Source organism: Colias philodice, chromosome 21 (assembly GCF_061535455.1).
Source record: "Colias philodice isolate Cphi_HAF_F1 chromosome 21, ilColPhil1 Martin Lab GWU primary, whole genome shotgun sequence".
Classification (NCBI taxonomy): Eukaryota; Metazoa; Arthropoda; class Insecta; order Lepidoptera; family Pieridae; genus Colias; species Colias philodice.
The window spans coordinates 8,397,970-8,408,517 of record NC_143106.1 but is presented as its reverse complement, the minus strand read 5'-3'; the positions used below and the strand labels follow the sequence as shown (position 1 = coordinate 8,408,517).

Genomic DNA, 10,548 nt, shown 5'->3' with positions numbered 1-10,548 from the left:
TTTACTAGCTTTCCGCCCGCGGCTTCGCCCGCGTTTTCAAAGAAAACCCCGTACTGTCCCATTCCCGTGGGATTTCCGGGATAATTAATAGTATGTGTGTTATTCGAAGCTACCCTCTATATGTGTGCTAAATTTCATTGTAAACGGTTCAGTAGTTTACGTGAAAGAGTAACAACACATACATCCATCCTCACAAACTTTCGCATTTATAATTGTATTAGTAGTTATTTATAATATTATAGGCATGTAATATGAATTTACTAAAATAAATTTATTAAAACTTTATTTTTTGTCTTGTCATGCTTGCTGTCAGCTATTGAAGGTAGTAAGATAATTAAATCAATTACTCGCTTTTTAAATCATTTTTACGTGCTTTTATTCAGTTCAGTTTATTTTTTAGAAGCCTGAATTAGGTATCGAATATGGATATGTAATTTCAAAGTATATGTAGAGTCACAGTGTAGTAAATCAAACTATAGTTGATATAATTTTGAAGTCTTCATAGTGAATATAAAGTCTTTTATCTTATAATAATATTATACTAAATGTTTGCAAAATAATAATAAAAAGAAAACTAACATTCGTTATAAAAATGTAAATTTCAGTTTTTGAGAAAGAATTGCGTTTCGACACGTACGTGTAGTTTTAATATAAGTTCTTCTTTCCACTATGAAAACTGTAAAATATTTATCCTGGTAGATTATTTATAAAATACTAACGAAGTAATTACCAGCTCTTTTATAAATTACTAGCTGTGCCCCGCGAATTTACTCGCGTTACCTACTCTGCTCTTATTGCTCTTAGCGTGACGATATAAAGCTTATGGCCTTCCTCTAATAATGGACTATCTAACAGTGAAAGAAGTATTTTTTCAAATCGATCCCGTTGTTCCTGGGATTAGCGCGTTCAAGCAAGCAAACAAACAAACTCTCTCGCTTATAATATTGGTAAGTATAGATCTCAAGTCACTTTTATAAATAAGATATGTAGAATGTAGAGTCCAATAATTAGGAACCTACTCAATTCTTTAAGTGTGTATAAATTCCTCTTTAATATTTAAAGGTTAAATTTGTAAGAAGTAACTTCCGAAACTATTGCACCGAATTTGGAATATGCCCAGCAGCAGGGCAAAAATCCTATTTTTTTTTTAGTTTTGAATCGGAGCTGAAGCAAGCGATTAGTTGTAGGTAAGGGCAGAAAAGGAGACTAAAACACAACATGTACATTGTTAGACTTTATTAAATATAATGGCAATAATTTACTTATTATTACACACTTTATGATACAAGCTTCAAAACCACAGTAAAAAGATACAAACTTATAAAGAATTTATCAAAAACACACATGACTAATTTTCATCAAATAAAAGTAAATATTATATTACTTCTTAAATACAATTTTCACGAACTTGACTTGTTTGTAATTACTTACTGACTTATATTCAATTAGGAAAGTAAGAAGTTTATATAACAAAGGCAATTAATACACTCATTATAAATTAAATAGATAACAAGTTTGTACTAAGTGTATAAAGATTAAAGAAGATGGAGTACATTATATAAAGATAAGTATATTTAAATATAGTTAGAAAAACATGCTTTCATAAGAGAAACTCATGAAATTATTGTATTGTCATTGAACCTTTAATAATTTTGATACGTGTGCAAAGTTTTAAACAAATCAGCCCCCCTAGACAAGTGGCTTTCTATTAGCGTAAAGTTCAATAGAATAGATTATGAATGTATGAGATTGACGTAATCAATCGTCGTCGTCGTCGTAATCAAACGTCAATTTCATACATTCATAATCTATTCTATTGAACTTTACGCTAATAGAAAGCCACTTGTCTAGGGGGGCTGGTCGTTTAAAGCGTGAAATAATAATGGTACCTACCTAGTCGATTAAAAAAAAATTCATGATTTTTAGTACCCCTTTATAATTAAACATTCAGAAGATATAGTTATAATAATTATCCTCCTTTATACTATTACTTTACATAGGTTGCCTGAAAGAGACCGCTCTTTAATGATAAGGCCGCCATGTGCGGTGATTTAGTTTTAAGTTTCTATTTTAAGGTTCAGTTTGTATGCTAGGACAATAAAAAATAAATAATTTAAAGTCTATCACGATAGAACAAGTACGACAATCTTGCAGTTTCGGCTATACCGGCATAAGTTTCTGTGTTTATTTGCTCAATATATTCTGGTGGTACCAGAAAATTGTAGCCGTCGAATTCTGGCAACTCAAGCGTTATGGCAAATGGGACGCCAATTGCCTGAAAAAATAATAATGGAATGTTTAAAAATACATGTAAAACATATACATTGTAAATTTAAAATGCAGTACGACTTGGTAAGTCATGTGTTAGCAGTTAGATAAATACTTCATGTAAGTACTTTAAGATTATAGTTTTAAAATGCAGTACAATTTGGTAAGTCATGTGGTAGAGCTTATTGTAAGAGTTACTTCTTAAATCCAATTTATCTAAAAATAAATTTAAAATAACGAACTCCTTTATTATTAAGTATTTAAACAACATTTTTAGTAATCATTTTTTATGAAAACATGCCAACATTAGATTGATTGAGCAAAACTTTCATTATTTTTCTTCAACTATTCAACTACTTTTTGATTTGTTTTGTATTACGCGTGAGTGTCTTGTATTTTGTGGTGTCGGTGTAAAATAACTATTTCCTTTCTTAAACATTACCTGAGCGTAATCCTGAGACGTCCCCGACGCGCCATACAGAACGTAATTGCTATTCCCAACCGCGTAGTACGGAGCGTCCGCCATCTTCCTTGCATCAATATGCGCTCCCATAGCCGCAGCCACATAATGCAACTGCGCCACATTATGAGGCAACGTGTTATTATCAAAACCGTACAAGATAAAGTTCCCATAGCTGTGCATGTTCATGTATATTTGAATACGGTCTAAATATAAATAGAGCATGTCTCTGACGTTACGGCTTTCGACTTCAGAGAAAGCAAATGGTCCAGGGTAGATGTCGGAGCAAGGATTGCTGGAGACGCTGAAGGTGCCGAAGAAAATGTCGAAGTTCCTGTTGAGATCGGCTCCATAGCAGATGGGACTGATCGACGCGTTGAAGGAGCGACTGCGGCGCCACATGCGGTTCTGAAAATAAATAAATGCTGTTTTACCAAACTACGTTTATTGCAGGCGATGCTAGAGAATTTCCTTAGTTAATGAACAATTACAAAAAACTTAATGAATGGATTTCAAATGAAAAAAATATGAACCAAGAGCTGAAATTTCCTGTAGGTATATCTATTCCATAAATCAGGAATTTGATTGTTCTACTACATCAGATAATTATTAAGCAGTTTTAAACGATATTTCTAGGATTAATAGAATTCCCAAAACAATTTACAGAAAAAAGTTGTTTTGCCCATTTATCCATAGCATATATTTCTTTACTCTATGCTCATGCTCATGCTCAACCACTACAATACGATAACATTTTATCATCACCTCAACATGAGAGAACTCCCATCCATCCGGGTTGAACACAGGCATGATAACCCAGTCAATGTTCTCCAAGAGATCCCGGTCTTCAGCTCTCAAGTCTTCAACCAAGCGATGTATGGTGTATAGTGCTACTGGTGGAGTCACCCATTCCCTGGAGTGCATTGCCGCATCCATGAAGTATATGGGCTTGGTTGGGTCTTCGAAGTTCGTGGTGGATATCTGAAATGTGTTTAGAATGTATGTTGGAGTTGTTTGAATAGAAACTCTCGATTAATTTGTTCTGGAAACTTAAATTTTTGTGTACAAAATAGAATGGGATGATACTAATTTTTTGTCGACAAATAATGATAATTTATTTATCTCAAATCGAATAAAAGAATACGAAGTTCTATACGAGATGTATGATATTCTTTAATTCGTAATTAAAATTATATCTTCTTTATGTTATGTATTATAACTAGACATCGGATTATATGCATTTGCATATTTGCATATGCAAATGCATAAAACTCTCTAATTACGGCGTTAGTGCATATTTTAGCCTTTTTCTCCAATCGTGCATATTTCGTTAAGTAGCGGGAGTTTTGATTGGTCGACTAACCTTTATTAGCCAATCAGAACGCTCAGCGAGTAAACAAACCCTATTTTGGCATGGTAAAATGGCAAAAAATTACAAAATGGGCTCCATTTTAAGTAAATTTTGAGCCATTCAAAATAGGGCTAGATTACCCTTTTGGGGCTAAAAACTTAAAACACGGGTTGAATTCCAAAAAAGGGCTAGATTTAGCCCGGAAAGGTCTAAGGTGGCAACACTGGGCTCGCGGGTAACAAACATCACAAATTTGCGCTCGAAAATTTGGTAAAAATGCTTAATTGTATATTGGCACAAAAACTATACTTAATTCTCAAGAACATTTCACTGTTTTCATAAAACATGATTTAACATATATAAAAATAATAAAGATTTTTGATTTTGTATTGTGCATATTTTAGGCATATCAGTCGTTTTTAGTGCATATTTCGGCCTTTTTTAGTGCATATTTGCATGCATATTTTGGCATTTTGTTAGTGCATATAATCCGATGTCTAATTATAACAATTTTCTTACACATCCAAGTGCAATAATATTCCTTTCCAAAAACAAAGTGTTCTAATTCATCTATAACTTCTCATTTAATCTATTTTTTTTAATATCTAAATTAACTCACCTTAACATATTTCATTGGCCGTCCTTCATAGCTGTTGCCTGCATTCACAACAGTCACTATATTAGGATATTCTCGTCCTAGTCTGTCTAGATAAGCCTCGATCTAGAAATAAAGTTGATTAATTATTATTTTGAGTAAGATTTTAATAAACAGATTATATCATTAACGACATCATTAAGACGTTGAATATTACCATGTCATTAAGGTGAACATTAATAAAAAAGTGATGTTTAATTTCAATTTTATTTGGCTACAAAATGAGAGTAGCCAAATAAAATTGAAATTAAAATATAAAAAGAAATACAGTTAATTGTTATTATCTTCCCAGCATATTATACTACACAATTTATGTTATGTTAAATGCTGATTTAAATTAGTCTAAAATATAGTATTACTAACAATGTGTAACGTAGACTTCGGACAGTGTAATATTGATGAGAGATATAGTTTTTTTGATCGTTTATTTTATGGAAATTGTATTTTTCATTTAAACGTAATTATAAAAAATAATTAAAACATCTGTTATGAATTAAATAAATAACATTTGGATTACCTCTCCATATCTAGGATACGTGTTATAAATGGCATCATTGTTCCGTCTCAACTTCCATTGATTGAACCTTGCTTCAAAGTCATCGAGGGCCCTGAAAAAATAATCTATACTAATATTATAAAGCTAAAGAGTTTGTTTGTTTGAACGCACTAATCTCGGGAACTACTGGTCCGATTTGAAAAATTCTTTCGGTTTTAGATAGTCTATTTATCGAGGAAGGTTATAGGCTATATTTCATCACGCTACGGGCAACAGAGTGGAGCCACGGGGGTGAAACCGCGCGGAGCAGCTAGTTTCTTAATATAGACTCAGTGATACATTATCAGCAGATTTATCTTTTTCTTCTATTGGAACAAAAAAAGGCATTTAATAAGGTAAAGTAGACTGCAAGTTATAGACTAAATAACAATATTGCATATGATTCATTTTTATTAGATTAGCATTTACTGACTAGATAGTCAATTTTTAATCACTACAAAGCAAAATAACTTGTAATTAACACCTAAATATGTGATTTAAGGAAAAGTGTGAGTCTTATGGCTGGTTCACACTTTGATTAGTGCGAGTGCAGGTGATGAGTAGTACTACGTGTGGACAGCGACTGTTTAGTGCGAGTGTTTAGTAGGCTGTGTAGTAAAGTGAATAGAAGCGTGTTCTATTTTTTTGCGAGTGGACTGCGAGTAGCCACGTCCCGCGCGCCCTCCCTTCCCCCTCACTCGCAGTGTGCCTGCCTAAACACATTTGGACAGGAGTGTTTAGTGTTTAGTGTTTAGCGTAGTGTGTAGCGTCACGAATTTCACCATTGTCCTGCACTCGCACTAATCACCTGCACTCGCAGTTGAATTGGACACTACTCGCACTACACACCTGCACTCGCACTACACACCTGCACTCACACTAATCACCTGCACTCGCACTAATCAAAGTGTGAACCAGCCATGGTTCACACTTTGATTAGTGCGAGTGCAGGTGATGAGTGGTACTACGTGTGGACAGCGACTGTTTAGTGCGAGTGTTTAGTAGGCTGTGTAGTAAAGTGAATAGAAGCGTGTTCTTTTTTTTTGCGAGTGGACTGCGAGTAGCCACGTCCCGCGCGCCCTCCCTTCCCCCTCACTCGCAGTGTGCCTGCCTAAACACGTCTGGACAGGAGTGTTTAGTGTTTAGTGTTTAGCGTAGTGTGTAGCGTCGCGAATTTCACCATTGTCCTGCACTCGCACTAATCACCTGCACTCGCAGTTGAATTGGACACTACTCGCACTACACACCTGCACTCGCACTAATCACCTGCACTCGCACTAATCACCTGCACTCGCACTAATCAAAGTGTGAACCAGCCATTATGCGAAATATGACTCGTTACAGGTTCAGGTATGAACATGTTGACTTCGTGTTTTAAATTGCAGACCCGTACGTCAAAAAAATAAAGACATAGAATCGTTTAATGATGATTTTAAGACCAATCTTTGCAATTATTTTCTATCGAACCGATTTCGTCCAATTATGTATCGAGTCCGTCCACGGTCTTCGAAATATGATGAATACTAACATAATTTTTTTTATGGGCTAGAATAAATATCTTTTAAAAAACTGCTCAAATAACGTAAATTTTAACAAAATTGGGTCTTGTCAGCCCCTTAACACTAAAGAAAGCCGTTTTCAATTACCTTCTCATTTATATGGAATCTATCCAAAAATAAAAACAATCAAATCAAATAACACAAATGAAAATATTCTTGTTATCGTTCGCTTGTGAAATCTTATAACTTAAATGGCCAATTGATTCAAGAATATCTAGGTCGTTCGTATTAATCGGCTATTATAATGATATTTTTGCTACATTTCAGGAATGTGTTTCGTGTAACTTCTTGAAAATTATAAGACTGATAAATTTTAGGTGTCCCATAAACACCAGAAAAAAAATGAATAATTTGGATTACTGCGGCGGATTGGAGAGTTGAGTAGGCGTTGCTGCGGTATGGCAAAAAGATACGGTTTGTTTGTTTGTACGCGCTAATCTCAGAAATCACAAGTCCGATTTGAAAAATTATTTCACTGTTAAATAGTCCATTAATCGAGGAAGACTATCATCACGCTAAGACTAATAGGACCGGAGCAATGCGGGTAAAACCGAGGTACGTAAAGCTAGCGATGAAAAATTAGCGAAATTAAAAAAAAACAACACCAGAATTTGTTGCTTATTTGTTGCTAATTAGTTGCTATAATGACGATTTTGTTGCTCAACCCGTTCGCTGAAAATCAGCAATAGTTCTAGCTTAACGTTAAGGTAGCGTGCAGAAATCGGAAAAAGGGATGGATCGTTGCAAAAATGCAGATGAATTTGTTGCTAATTTGTTGCTGCATAAAAACAGTGAAAATTTTGAATTTTTTTCATTGGCGCCAAAAATAACACTGGCCACGTCAACTTAATTGTCGATTTTCGGTAGTGAAACATAAAAAAAAATTTGTTGCTCCTCACATCATTCACTGGCAAAGTGTACAGAGCCAGCAACAAAATAGAAACCGGAAGTAGAGTTAATTTTGAAACCGGTTTGCTAGAAAATCGTCCACGCCAGCTTAACTGTCGATTTTCGGTAGTGAAACATAAAAAAAAATTTGTTGCTCCTCACATCGTTCACCGGCACAGTGTACAGAGCCAGCAACAAAATAGAAACCGGAAGAAGAGTTAATTTTGAAACCGGTTTGCTAGAAAATCGTCCACGCCAGCTTAACTGTCTATTTTCGGGAGTGAAACATAAAAAAAAAATTTGTTGCTCCTCACATCGCTCACTGACACAGTGTACAGAGCCAGCAACAAAATAGAAACCGGAGGTAGAGTTAATTTTGAAACCGGTTTGCTAGAAAATCGTCCACGCCAGCTTAACTGTCGATTTTCGGTAGTGAAACATAAAAAAAAATTTGTTGCTCCTCACATCGTTCACTAGCACAGTGTACAGAGCCAGCAACAAAATAGAAACCGGAAGTAGAGTTAATTTTGATACCGGTTTGCTAGAAAATCGTCCGCGCCAGCTTAACTGTCGATTAACAGTAGTGAAACATAAAAAAAAAATTTGTTGCTCCTCACATCGTTCACCGGCAGTTTACAGAGCCAGCAACAAAATAGAAACCGGAAGTAGAGATAATTTTGAAACCGGTTTGCTAGAAAATCGTCCACGCCAGCTTAACTGTCTATTTTCGGGAGTGAAACATAAAAAAAAAATTTGTTGCTCCTCACATCGCTCACTGACACAGTGTACAGAGCCAGCAACAAAATAGAAACCGGAGGTAGAGTTAATTTTGAAACCGGTTTGCTAGAAAATCGTCCACGCCAGCTTAACTGTCGATTTTCGGTAGTGAAACATAAAAAAAAATTTGTTGCTCCTCACATCGTTCACTGGCACAGTGTACAGAGCCAGCAACAAAATAGAAACCGGAAGTAGAGTTAATTTTGATACCGGTTTGCTAGAAAATCGTCCGCGCCAGCTTAACTGTCGATTAACAGTAGTGAAACATAAAAAAAAAATTTGTTGCTCCTCACATCGTTCACCGGCAGTTTACAGAGCCAGCAACAAAATAGAAACCGGAAGTAGAGTTAATTTTGAAACCGGTTTGCTAGAATATCGTCCACGCCAGCTCAACTGTCGATTTTCGGTAGTGAAACATAAAAAAATAATTTGTTGCTCCTCACATCGTTCACTGGCACAGTGTACAGAGCAAGCAACAAAATAGAAACCGGAAGTAGAGTTAATTTTGAAACCGGTTTGCTAGAAAATCGTCCACGCCAGCTTAACTGTCGATTTTCGGTAGTGAAACATAAAAAAAAATTTGTTGCTCCTCACATCGTTCACTGGCACAGTGTACAGAGCCAGCAACAAAATAGAAACCGGAGGTAGAGTTAATTTTGAAACCGGTTTGCTAGAAAATCGTCCATTTCTATTTTGTTTCAAATTTCGGTTTCAAAATTAACTCTACCTCCGGTTTCTATTTTGTTGCTGGCTCTGTACACTGTGCCAGTGAACGATGTGAGGAGCAACAAATTTTTTTTTTATGTTTCACTACCGAAAATCGACAATTAAGTTGGCGTGGACGATTTTCTAGCAAACCGGTTTCAAAATTAACTCTACCTCCGGTTTCTATTTTGTTGCTGGCTCTGTACACTGTGCCAGTGAACGATGTGAGGAGCAACAATTTTTTTTTTATGTTTCACTACCGAAAATCGACAGTTAAGCTGGCGTGGACGATTTTCAAGCAAACCGGTTTCAAAATTAACTCTACTTCCGGTTTCTATTTTGTTGCTGGCTCTGTACACTGTGCCAGTGAACGATGTAAGGAGCAACAATTTTTTTTTTTATGTTTCACTACCGAAAATCGACAGTTAAGCTGGCGTGGACGATTTTCTAGCAAACCGGTTTCAAAATTAACTCTACTTCCGGTTTCTATTTTGTTGCTGGCTCTATACACTGTGCCGGTGAACGATGTGAGGAGCAACAAATTTTTTTTTATGTTTCACTACCGAAAATCGACGTTAAGCTGGCGTGGACGATTTACTAGCAAACCGGTTTCAAAATTAACTCTACTTCCGGTTTCTATTTTGTTGCTGGCTCTGTACACTGTGCCAGTGAACGATGTGAGGAGCAACAAATTTTTTTTTTATGTTTCACTACCGAAAATCGACAGTTAAGCTGGCGTGGACGATTTTCTAGCAAACCGGTTTCAAAATTAACTCTACCTCCGGTTTCTATTTTGTTGCTGGCTCTGTACACTGTGTCAGTGAACGATGTGAGGAGCAACAAATTTTTTTTTTATGTTTCACTCCCGAAAATAGACAGTTAAGCTGGCGTGGACGATTTTCTAGCAAACCGGTTTCAAAATTAACTCTACTTCCGGTTTCTATTTTGTTGCTAGGTCTGTACACTGTGCCGGTGAACTATGTGAGGAGCAACAAATTTTTTTTTATGTTTCACTACCGAAAATCGACAGTTAAGCTGGCGTGGACGATTTTCTAGCAAACCGGTTTCAAAATTAACTCTACTTCCGGTTTCTATTTAGTTGCTGGCTCTGTACACTTTGCCAGTGAACGATGTGAGGAGCAACAAATTTTTTTTTATGTTTCACTACCGAAAATCGACAATTAAGTTGACGTGGCCAGTGTTATTTTTGGCGCCAATGAAAAAAATTCAAAATTTTCACTGTTTTTATGCAGCAACAAATTAGAAACAAATTCATCTGCATTTTTGCAACGATCCATCCCTTTTTCCGATTTCTGCACGCTACCTTAACGTTAAGCTAGAACTGTTGCT

At 35.7% G+C, this 10,548-nt stretch overlaps 1 protein-coding gene across 1 annotated transcript in view; it reads right to left on the bottom strand.

Moving 5' to 3' along the window:
• Nucleotides 1-1,365: 1,365 nt before the first annotated feature.
• Nucleotides 1,366-10,548, bottom strand: part of LOC149479091 (carboxypeptidase B-like) — a 28,213-nt gene continuing 19,030 nt past the window's right edge. The window contains exons 3-7 of the mRNA XM_089708858.1: nt 5,252-5,342; nt 4,699-4,800; nt 3,494-3,709; nt 2,711-3,136; nt 1,366-2,275 (exon numbers count right to left, since the gene is read on the bottom strand). Of these exons, the coding sequence (XP_089564984.1) occupies nt 2,114-2,275; nt 2,711-3,136; nt 3,494-3,709; nt 4,699-4,800; nt 5,252-5,342 (997 nt within the window). The 3' untranslated portion in view covers nt 1,366-2,113. The remainder of the gene's footprint in view (nt 2,276-2,710; nt 3,137-3,493; nt 3,710-4,698; nt 4,801-5,251; nt 5,343-10,548) is intronic.